At 37.8% G+C, this 12,486-nt stretch overlaps 1 protein-coding gene across 9 annotated transcripts in view; it reads right to left on the reverse strand.

Moving 5' to 3' along the window:
• Window positions 1-12,486, reverse strand: part of Znf568 (zinc finger protein 568) — a 76,355-nt gene that overhangs the window by 38,338 nt on the left and 25,531 nt on the right. For all 9 annotated transcript variants that reach the window (XR_010048463.1, XM_063252076.1, XM_063252074.1 and 6 more), the window contains 2 exons: window positions 4,590-4,716; window positions 4,229-4,324 (listed from right to left, as the gene is read on the reverse strand). Coding sequence is in view for 8 of the 9 variants with exons in the window: in XM_063252076.1 (XP_063108146.1) it covers window positions 4,229-4,324; window positions 4,590-4,716 (223 nt within the window). In the remaining variant the exon portion in view is untranslated. The remainder of the gene's footprint in view (window positions 1-4,228; window positions 4,325-4,589; window positions 4,717-12,486) is intronic.

The following is a 12,486-nucleotide window of genomic DNA, read 5'->3' on the forward strand; positions in this document are numbered from 1 at the left end:
GTACTAATGTGTCTATGTAGCTTCAGGGATTATAACAAATATATCACTGTTGAGTAGGTATTGGGCAAGGTTAGAAAGGGCAGAAAGTACATGGAAATCTAATTTCTGATCAATTTTGCTGCGAACCTCAAAAATGCAGTTGAATTTTTTAAAAAACAGGTAAAAGTGAGACTAAAAAGAAAATTTCAAATTTGAATAGGGAACAATTAGGTTCTCTGAGACAGGTATTATGGATCCTTAATACCTTAAATAACATCTATTTCAACATCCCATTTTGCTTTTCTACTTTGTAAGGTATTTAATGTTATTATATGGATTTTTTTCTTAAATAGCAGTTAATATATTCTTATCTCCATAATGATCTTGACCAGTGGGTATTACCACCCAATTTACATAGGAAGTAGCCATGTCTATACAATCCAAGCAGAAAAACAAAGTTTATATTCGAGAGAAAATGAATCAAAGATGATCTAGACTTAAAATTCAGTACTGAACATGCAAAGAAGGTCTTTATATTAACAAAAAACAGGAATTACACAAATGTTAGCATACTGAATAGTAAGACTCCAATATCTTTTTATTGTTTAGCATAATGAATACTGGCATGTATCTTCATGTAGGACATGGGAAATTTTAAAACAAAAGACCTATAGATACAGACACCTAGGATTCCACACAAAACATTTTAGGTTCTGATCCAACCACTCTGCAGTGCTGTGTGCTATTCAAATAAAAAAAGGCAAAAGCTTTAGTAGCTACAAATCATTAGAATTTTCCTTTATTCCTTCATGTACCAAAATAAGGTAAACTAACAACCCTGATAAATTCCTTATTTAAATCAATTTTGAGAGTCCCATTTAAACAAAAAAAAAAATACAGAAAAACCAAGAAAACATAAAAGCAAGGCAAGTAATATCTCTAAGAAATGATCAAGGTAGGGCCAGGGATTTAGCTTAGCAGCATAAGCAACTACCTGGCAAGCGAAAGGTTGTGAGTTCATTTCTTGGTACAAAAAAAACCTTAGAAGTGACCAAGTTAGATAAACACAAAATTAATAGTTACTTTTTGGCTTAGTGAAAAATATTACATTAATAGTCATATCAAAGGAAGCACTGAAAAGTGAATTAGGCAAAATTGTGATATAATTATATTCAGAGAAGTGGTAGTTGGTGTTTTAAGAGTACTAAATCTCATCTTGTCTTTATGCCAAATGATGAAAAATAGGAAATTACAAACAGCAGCATATTCAAATTAGTCTAGCTTTTACTTGTCTCTGCTCCTATTTTTCTGTAATCATTTTTATTAGTTTTGGGATTATTCTTCCATCTTTAAAAATATATCCATGTATATATGTACTTAAATATAGATATGCACATTTAATATATATTCCTATATAACAATAAATCTCTCTGACACCCCCTTTTTGTGGTACTGAGAATTAAACCCAGGACCTTTGCAACTAGCAACATCTCTGTCCTTTTTAAAATTTTTTATTTTTAGACAGGGCCCTGCTAAGTCACTAGATCTCCAGGTTCGACTTGACTTTCAGTTCTCCTACCTCAGTCACATAGAGTGCTGGCATTACAGACAACATGCTACCAAGTCCAGCTCTCCAATGTCTTCTTGTGCAACAGACAGCTTATTCTAGACATTCTTGTGCACATTTTTTCTCATCAGAATGTAATCTCCTCATCCACAATTTCACTTTTCAAAGTCTTAACCATTTGGAGATGAACTGGTCAAAAAATGGAAAATTCTAGAAATAAATAATTCCTATGTTCTAAATTGTAGGCCACTTTGAATAATGTGACAGAATTACAAGAAGCACCATTCCACTTCATTCCACCTGTAATATGAAATTTGTTTAGCATATCCATACTATGTACACCATCTAACTGTAGTCACTCTATAGCTTTTTTGCTCATCAGATCAACTGAGGTGACACTGCAGTGCTTATATCCAAGCACAACTCTTTAGTTAATCACAGCCCAAAGCTCATGAGTAATGATGCTGGCAATATTATTACAGTGTACTGATATATTTTCGTATGTTACATAATAATCCAATAATAAATGAGTAACCAAAGCATTCAAATTGTGTTCTCTAATTTCCTACTAAAGTAAGCAGAGAGTCTTAAGAGAAATGGCTATTTCCATCTTTGAAGCAGAAAATTCACAAGATTACCCAAAGAAGCCTCTGGTTTAAGAGGAAATAGTTTGAATTAAAATAATGCATAAAAGTATTTTTATACAAATCTTTATTCTGAGAGCATGTGTGGAGGTTCTACCAGGGGAATGCAGCTACTCGCATACACTTGACCAAGGAAACACAGTCCTCCCCAGTCAAGGGCGGTTGTCTTCTTTGAGTACACAGTTTTGCTTGGGAGGAATGTACGCAGAGCAGTGAGGGAGGAAGGGGACAACTTCCTAGCCAGCCGAATCAGCTTAATCAACCCTGGGGAGCAATGGGGTAACAGGTGTTACAGCCAGATTGCTCTCATATCCTCAAATCTTTATCCTGATGCTAAAATTACATAATTATAAATTTATAATGGTTAATTCAACAAAATTTGAATTTCATCCCCAAGTTGCTGAGATTATAGATGTGCGCTACTGCACCCAGCTGAGATTTCTCTTTTGCATCATTTTTTCTTTTTTAATATGTACTTTAAAGTCTTCTCTAAATACATGTACTCGTTTGGAAAGCCTATAGAAATACAGGGGTTATAGCACTGCAGTGTTCTAATCTCGCATTTCACTTCTTTGAGGCAACTATTTTCAACTTATCTAAGTATTTCCTTTGTTATACACCTCCATATTTGCAAATAAATATGGTTGTACTGCTATGTAAAAATTTTACTATAATCATTTTCAAACATAAATACAGAGAAAATAGTATAAGAAACCTTCATGTATTTGTCACTTAGCTTAAACTGTTATCAACATTTTGCCAGGTTACATGATCTCCTCTACTTCCTCTTTTTTTTTAATGAACTGTTTAAATACTGCCATATGCTATGCCAATAGATACAGATTTTGTTTGGCTGCTTTTGGGTGACACTGAATTCTTTTAGTATTTGTAGTAACTTAGTAGTAGGTACTTTTGTATTTTTCAGGGATACAAATTCATCATATAGAAATAAAGATCGTTTTATAGTTTTCAATTCTTATAGTATGTTTTTCTCTTTTATACTATGTAAATAAACCTAATGAGAAATGTCCAAAACCTATAAAGAAAAACAAGATAAATACAGACACACTACATCTTCTTGAATAAAAATACCTTCACATTCTAAAGATAATAAAGATGGCAAGTTGTTGAGTGTTAATTCATATATCTAGCATAAATAATTCCACAGGTATGGGCCAGGGGTTTAGCTCAGTGGCACAAGCACTGGCTTGGCAAGTGCAAAGTCATGAGTTCAATCCCTGGTACTACTACTACTACTACTACTACTACTACTACTAATTCCACAGGTTTTTCTCTGGAAATACATAGAGAGTTAAGTCCAAAATTCATATGCAAACATGAACAATCAATCAAGAATAGGTAGGACAACTTTGAAAAAAAAAAGTGTATATAACTAAAGAAAGGCAGGGACTAAGTATCAAGAATAAAAGGAAGACTTACTTTTCAATGCATATTTTGGATTTTTATATTTTTAAACAAGTGTTCAAATATTAGATTACCAAAAAATTAAAGAAATGGAAGGTGGGCATAAAGAAGGAGACATTATGATATTTGTAAGCTAAAAATTTTAGATTTCTAAGCTATGAGATTATAAAAGTTATGAAGTATAATGGGAAGTATGATTGCCATTATAAAACATCAATCTACCGGGCATGGTGGTGCATGCCTGGAATTCCAGCACTTGAGAGGCTGAGGCAGGAGGATCATCACAAGTTCATGCCCAGCCTGAACTACATAGCGAGACTTGTCTCAACAGACAAACAAATACAACACACAAATCTGAAGCTTTTCAAAATATAAACATGGGAAAAGGTAAAAGGAATCTAAGTGTGAAATAAACGTATCTTAAAAATACTATAAATCCTTCCAATACTGAATCTATAAGAAAATAAGACAGCACAAAGGAGAGTACAAGGAAAACAGTGGGACAAAAATCTGACAAAAACTATGGCCTTTAAGAAAATCTTAGAAAATGTGAACGCTTTACTGAAAACTTTCATATAGCCAGCTCATTTGAGGTTGTGTTTTACTTATTCACCTGGAGAGTGTCTCCAATACATTTCTTCTTCCATCACCCATGGCTCTTCTTCTTGTTCCAACTTGAAGATCACATCTGGTTTGGTAACTTGACAGCCTGTTACGGGAACAAACAGGAACTTGGATGTTAATGCTGGAGACAACTGCACAGATCTTGGGCTGAATCTCAAGGGTCTGAAGATTTATGAAGGATAAGGATGAAGGAAAATCATACTGATACAAAGCTATTAGTCTCTACCCCTAGCAGTAAAGCACATACAATCATGTGAAAAAAGGGAAGGCTAATCCATCTGGCAAACCAAAGTCTCCACACATTTCAGAATTGGAAAGAAATTCTGCTTTAACTGCAAAGCTACCCTTACCCACTGTGACGAGGTTGCTATAGTTCTCCAGCATCACGTCACGGTACAAGTTCCTCTGAGAAGGTTTCATTTGCTGCCATTCTTCCTGGGTGAGGTCCACAGCCACATCTTTAAATGTTACAGTTTCCTGTAAAATATGATTCTCATTAATTTAGTCACCAAAATTAAGTATTGAGGTAAAAAAAAAAACTTCTTTAACTAGTAATCAGGCGTCAGATTTCACTAGAAATTATTTAGTTTTTATATTTACCTAATTTTGTACTATACTATGCAGGGAAACAGAACACATTAGAAATATTCTGTCACAGTATGTTAAATATTCAGTCAGTAAGCACTAATTAATTCATCATTTACTAGACGATGAATCTATGGAGTCAGTGGTCATTGATCTTTAGTGGGCTATAACAGAGATGAAAAAGTTGGATATGACTCACAGGTAACTGCCTCAGAACCTGACCAGTTGATTGTGTGTTTCAGTGAGAAAGAGAATATGACAGAGAACAGAAGGGCAGAGAGGAAAAAAAGCAGAAGAGAGGGCATTAAAATTTGAACATATAAAACTCAACTTTCTCCCAGAAATCCCTGCAATCAGATATAGAAGAACAACAATGAAAATATTTTGGTCATTAATCTAAAATGAAAATCTGAACCTATGACTGAAGCATGTAAGTGGTTTTAGAGAACATGCACAATGGGTAATAGGGCCAAACACAGGCTCAACAGTTAAATATAAAAGAAAGAGACTCAGGTTTTTATTTTATTTACATCCAAATTATTAGACTAGAAAAAACATGACGATCACAAATATCTTGTTCTTCTTCCCCATTTAAAAACTTCGGTGTCTAAATAGAATGAAAACCTTATACTCATAAAGGTTCAAAGAAAAGCATCCACATGTTCCATACTTGGTGGAATTTATTAAACACATAGCACAAAAGGAAAGAGTCAAAATGGGAAGTACAAATGGAAACCATCAAAAGCAGAACTGCAAGAAATGATTCAGAGAAACTATTACAATCACCAGTATTGTCACTACTAGCATCTGCTGCGAACTTACTGTCAGGCAATGTTATAATTATTTCTGATCACTTCTAAAATTCCCCTAATAAGGCTATCAACTAGCTATTACTGTATTATCATCCATTCAAAAGTCTGTAAAAAAATAGAAGAGAACAGGAGTTAAAAGTAACTCTCCTCTGGTTGCAAATCTATTATTTGGTAGAGCTTGGAATTCTAGCCCAGTGTGGCTCAAAGTTGTAGGTTCTCACCCATCATACCATACTTCCTCTAAAAAGCAGCAGAAGTTGTCTTAGAATCCCTCAAACATACTGATTCAAGATAAACAATAGGACATATGAAAATGCCTTAAACTTCCTTTCTTTATTGCTGAGGTTTTGCTTAAAAGCATGTAAAATTGCCAATGACAGGAAACCATTGGAAAAATATGACAGATAAAAAAACAATGATACATAATCCTGACTTTACAGTGAGATGTTTGAGGAAGCAATGAGGAGAAAGAATAAAGACAAAACCCGATGAGGACAACTAGCTTGTGCTGCAATAGTTTCTCTAATCATAGTAAAAATAAAAGCACACATAAAATATTTTTGTCAGTACTGCCCAATACATGACTAACCAAACTAATCAAATGAACTCACAAAAACTTCTGTCTAAAATTTTAGAAGGTGGCTAGTAGTCACACTTGTAAACCTAGTATTAAGGAGCCTGAGGCAATGGGATTGCCATAACTTTGAGGCCAGCCTGGACTACACAGTGAGTTTAAGTTCAGCGTGAACCACAAGTCTAAAAAATATATAAGAACTTTAGGTGGCTAGCTAGGCAAAGTAGTACATGCCTGTAGTCCTAGCTACAAGCATGTGAGACTGAAATGGAAGGGTCACTTAAGACCGAGATTCAAAAAAGGAATCACTTAGCCTGGGCTCAGGCTCCAGAAGAGACTTTAGTGAAGACTGAAAATATTATTAAAATAACTTTAGAGCAAATATTTGGTATAAGATGTGGCAAATGCAGAAATGAATTAATTTTCCACATTAAAAGGCCACAGAATATATGTTTACATGTATCTCCAGTTTCAAAAATTGCTATCTTGATAATTTTAATAAACCAGGCAAATACTTGATAAACCTAAATGAAGAAAAAAATACTAAAAATAAGCTACAATAAAACAATTAAAATATAAAAAAGAATAAAATATATTTAGCCAAACCTAGCAATTAAAAAGAACATGCAATTTATTTGTATATTTAATTATTTATTTGTACTGTGAATTAAACTCATGATCTTAAACTTGCCAGGCAGGCATTTACACTGCTAAGCTAAATCCCTGGCTTGCAATTTATTTTTTTAAATTTTATTTATTTATTTATTGACAGGGTTTCACTATACATTTCAGGCTGGCCTTGAACTCATTTTATACCCCATGCTGACACTGAACTCATAGCAGTCCTCCAGCCTTGTCTCCTGACTACTGGGCATGTGTCACCACACCCAATTCTAACTACACACAACTTAAAGAGTAAGTTTTTAAAATGCTATGAGAATTTTGCTTCCTCGATAGCAGTATGAGGTATCCATATACTAGGTTCCCAGTAAAACAAGTTAAGTGAAAAAAATTTATTTTAAAAATTACAAATAACCAACTATTTGGCAGACTGAGGCTGGAACATTATAAGTTCAAGGAAAGCCTGGGCAATTTAACAAGACCCTGTTTTAAAATAAAAATAAAATGGACTTAAGATATAGCTTAGTAATAGAGTAACTGCTTACCATGCATGAAGCTCTGGTTTCAATCTAGTACCACAAAGAAAACAAACAAAAAACAAAAACAGTAGTATCTGAATCAGGCATAGTAGCATCATGCATCTGTACTGCCAGACACTCAAGAGGCCAAGGTGGGAGGACTGATGGAGCTCAGGAATTCAGAGGCAGCCAGGAAAACACAGGAAGGCCTGGGATCTGAGTCAGGAGGAATGTCATGAGTCTGATGTCTACCTTGGCAACATACGTGAGGCTAGCCTGAATTACAAAATGAGACCCTGTCTTAAAAAACAAAACAAAACAGAATAGTCCTCAATCACCTAACAAAACCAAAATCCAACAAACAAAACCCTGGAAATTGTCGTAAGGGCACACAGCAAATATTTTTTCAAAAAAATCAACTAAAATGGCAAAAAGTGTTATGGCCTCATGTCATGGAGGTGGCTGAATCTAGCATTTGTGATTGGTTCACTGTCTAGCGCTGGCATTAGTGGTTTCAGTGCTGCACCCATCCAGGGGTGGGAAGTAAGGACGGGAAGGAGGTGTGCTTTCCCCTTTTGCCCTTTTCACTCTTACTGTTTCTGGTCACCATGAATGGTTGCCCCTCACCCATATCACCCTGTCTTGAAGCCAGCTGAATAGGGAGGGACTAAAACTCCAAAAAACTGTAAGTTAAATAAACCTTTCTCCTTGCTCTACTTTGGGCATCAGGTATTTTGTCTCAATGAGGGGAGAAAACTAAGACACTGTTGATAGTTCGGGGGCATACACATCAATACCCTGGATGACCACATAAGCAAAATTCCTCCCCAAAATACTAATAAATCAAATCCAATAGCATATAAAAAGGTTTGTGTACCACAATAAAATGAGGTTATCATAGAGAAGAAAGGCTAATTAAACATAATACAATCAATAAATGTAATGCATCACAGTAACAAATGAAGGATAAAAACTATATGGAGATAGAAGTTAAAAAAGTATGATCATCTCAATAGACACAGAAAAAGCATCTGATAAAATTAACATATCTTCATATAAAAACAAAAATAAGGCACAGTATAGAAGAAATGAACTTCAACACAATTATGGAAAGGACTGCATATGATAAACAATGCCTACATCATACTGAATGGGGAAAATCTGAAATTTCCTCTTCTAAGATCAGGAATAAGACAAGAATATCCACATTTACCACTTTTATTCAATATAGTATTGGAAATCTTAGCCAGAGCAATGAGAAAGAAATAAAGTACATTCAAATAGAAAAGGAGATGCTATATCTATTTGCAGACATGATTTTAAAGATAGAAAAACCTAAGGAATCCACAAAAAAGTGACAAATTCAGTAAGGCTGGGCACTTCTAGGAAGATGGCAGAGTGGTGAGCAGCAGAGAAAGAGCCCCTCCAACATCTGGGGTCCAGACATTGGAATATAGCAACATACAGAAGAGAAAAAGGAGGGAAATAAGTCCCTAGAACCCAGAAAGAATCTAAAGTGAGACTTGAAGCCCATGGAGAGATGTAATGCAGGAATCCAGCAGTAATAACAAAACTAGCCCTCACCCTCACTGCAGGCTAAGGAGAAGAAGTCATGCCCCTGGCAAGCCACTTGCCAAGTCTGGAGAGGTTACTCTTCTCCTCTGTGAGGCAGCCACCAGGCCTGATGAGAAAGCCACCACACCCCACAGTGAGCCCCATTTAAAGTTGGGGAGACAGAGGCACAAAATAAATTAGAAGACACACACTTGAAATTTCTGAAATGATAACTGTTATTAGCTCAAAAGCTCAAAATGTGCTGTATTTATTATAACTTGTTCTCTTCCTGTAAAGTTTGTATAATTGCAAGTTGCTACCTTGTAATATACTCACCATGTAACCAACCCCCTCCCTGCCTCCCTGGTTCCTTTTATGGGGACAAACTGATCCTTAGACCCTGACCTCTGCCCTTGCAGCATGCTACTTTATAACTCCCTGCAGCCCTGTGGCTCCCAGCACACTCCCCTGGCTTCTTTCTGGGACAGTGTTGCCACTGAGCTCAGCTAATAAAGTGGTTTTTTAAATTTTTGGAGTCCATGGTTTTTCTGCCCATATCATTTGGGTGCTCCTCCATCCAGGATTCCACCTTTTACGAGATTTAGCCCCCTAGGCTCCTATTTTTCAGATGACATCGGGATCTTTTTAAACGTGACTTCCTTCTATTGGCAGGTACTTACTGCCACAATTAGGATGGGTTACCACCATTTGAGGGAGGAATTGACCTCCACTGGGTGCACCATATTTGGGGAGTCAAGTTTTCAGGCTTGCTCCCCATTGGGCAAGACGTCGCCAAAATCTTGTCTTAGATCCCACATACTTTCATCTTCTTCTACTCCAGATTCATCCATTACTGAGAATTCTTGCAATTTAAGCTGGAAATATGTAAACCACCTCCTAAATGTTTTTTTATATCAGCTAATTGAGTTAACTAAATCAGGTGACTTTTTATAGTGCTATTTGTGTTACTCAATTGAAAACAAAAATTGCTTATTTTAAAATCCCTGGGGCAGGTCTGCAATCAACAAACAGGAGAGTAGCCACCTGGTAATTTTAACCAGCTCCTGATTACAAAATCGATGACCTGCTTCGGTTTCCAGAGCCCTTTTGGGTGATTCTTAGTCTTTGTGGCAGGCTTCTGCCATTCTGTATTCACTCATCTGTACCCTGGTCTCTTGTGTCTACTATTATGGGCCAAAGAGCTTCCTCCCCTTTGTCACCCTTACAACTCATTCTCAATCATTTTAAGGATTTTAGGGATTGAGCTGCCAGATATGGAGATCCTGTCTGCTCTAAGAAACCAAGAACATTCTGTGACCTTGAGTGGCCTTCCTTTGGTGTCAGGTGGCCTTCACAGGGAACTTTTAACTTACAAATCTCTCAACAGATCTGTCAAGTCATTTTCAGACCCCTTCATAAATCAGCCACGCACCCTGATCAAGTGGTCTATATCAAAGTTTAGATTGACTTCATCCAGGATCCACCCTCATGGATAAGAAAACTCCAGGAAGGACCCTGGGGGGCGCAACTTCCTCTCTTGGCAATGATGAAAGCTAAAGTGTCACCTCTTCCTGCTGTTCTACCTCCTCCCGAGGATTCCCCTCCTCTTTCCCAGCCCCTCCTTACCGCCCTGATTCCCCAAGCTCATCAGAACCTCCCCATGAGCCCCTACCCCTCCCAGTCTGCCCCATACTCACAGCCATTGTCCCCCACCATAATCTTCGCACCTAGCCATGACTCCACTGACCTACCTTCCATTCTGCCCCTTGAAGAAGTCCCTCCATCAGACTCCTCTCAGGGATCTTTCTTCACCTATGTCCCCTTCTCTACCAGTGATTTATACAATTGGAAATTACAGAATCCATCTTTCTCTAAGGACCCTCAGGCTCTAATATCTCTCCTTGAGACCATTTGTTTCACTCATTGGCTGACCTGGGACATCTGAGGAACACGAGCAGGTCCGCAGCTTGGCGCACTGATCTGTCCTTGACACTAATGGGGAGCCCACTTTGGTTCTAATGAGGCTCAATGCTGTTTTCCCTTTGACCTGCCACAACTGGGACCCCAACACAGATGGAGGTGAGGAGGCTCTCGATCCGTATCATTAAACTCTTCTTGTGGCACTCCGAGCTGCCACCCAGAAGCCAACTAATCTATCAAAAGGAACTGAGGTAAGACAATTGGCTTGAGTCTTCCTCGGCTTTTGTTGAGCACATCCTAGAGACCTATCGTATATATACACCTATAGACCTGGAGGTACCAGAGAATATATGAGCTATTAATATAGCATTCTTCTCTCAGTTAGCCGGATATTAGGCAAAAATTGCAAAAATTAGAGGGTTTCAAAGGAATGATGACAGGTCATTTGATAGAGATAGCCCCAAAAGTTTTTGACAACAGGGAAGACCCACAAGAGAAAAAAAATTAACCAAGATCTTGGCTGTACTACAGAAGGACATACTCAAGGCAAAAAAGGAAGAAAAAAAACCCAACTAACAAAGACCCCACTAGAGAAGAATCAATGTGCATATTGCAAAGAAATTGGACCACTGGAAAAAGGACTGTCCAAAGTTAAAGGTCAAATTGGAGAAAGGGAAACCACCTATGGAAAAAGATTGACAATTTCAGGGTTTGTCCACTCCCCCTGAACTCTGGGTAACCTTAACTGTGGTGGGGGGAACCCATAGATTTCCTAGTTGATACTAGACTTTGCTCAGCTGGCACAACTCCTTCACGCTGAAACTGGGGGAACCCCTTCTGACCCACCCATTTGGATTGAGAGAAAAAGCCAAGTGTTTCAAAAACTAAAAGCAGCCCTTTCCCAAGCCCCAGCATTGGCCTTGCTGGATCTGACTAAACCCTTCATGCTGTTCGTTGCAGAACGAGGAATAGCTAAGAGGGTACTAACTCAAATGTTGGGACCATGGTGCTGCCTAGTCGCATATCTCTCAAAAAGACTGGACTCAGTTTCCTTAGGCTAGCCTAACTGTCTCCGAGCCATGGCAGCTACTGCCTTAATAGTAAAAGAGGCAAATAAACTAACCTTTGAACAGAAACTCCAGATTGTGGTGCCTCATGCAATTGAAACCCTTCTCAGGGCCCTACCCAATAGATGGCTCTCAAATGAGAGGATTGTACAATACTAGGCCCTCTTGCTTAACTCTGACCTTACTGAATTCAAGGAGACTACAGTCTTAAACCCAGCAACCCTGCTGCTAGATGATGATCCACAGGTACCCATCCATGACTGCATGGACTTGTTCTCTACCAGTGCCAGTCTTCGTCAAGACCTTACTGATCTTCCATTAGAGAATCCAGATGTTGAATATTTCACCGATGGTAGCAGCTTCCTCTTTGAAGGTAAATTGGTGGCAGGGACGGCCATAACCCCTCAAACACAAGTAATTTGAGCCCAACCTCTGGATCAAGACACCTCTGCTTAAAGGGCTGAACTCATTGTCCTCACGAAGGTCCTAAAGTTGGCTATCTGGCTCCCCAAATCTATAGCTGTGGTGCATTGCAGGGACCACCAAATGGGAAAAGAAATGCACTCACTGACAGGGCACTCGAGAGGCAGCTCTAA

The sequence above is a fragment of the Cavia porcellus genome, unplaced genomic scaffold (assembly GCF_034190915.1).
Source record: "Cavia porcellus strain 051 isolate PalLab524CR breed Dunkin Hartley unplaced genomic scaffold, mCavPor4.1 scaffold_7, whole genome shotgun sequence".
NCBI lineage: Eukaryota > Metazoa > Chordata > Mammalia > Rodentia > Caviidae > Cavia > Cavia porcellus.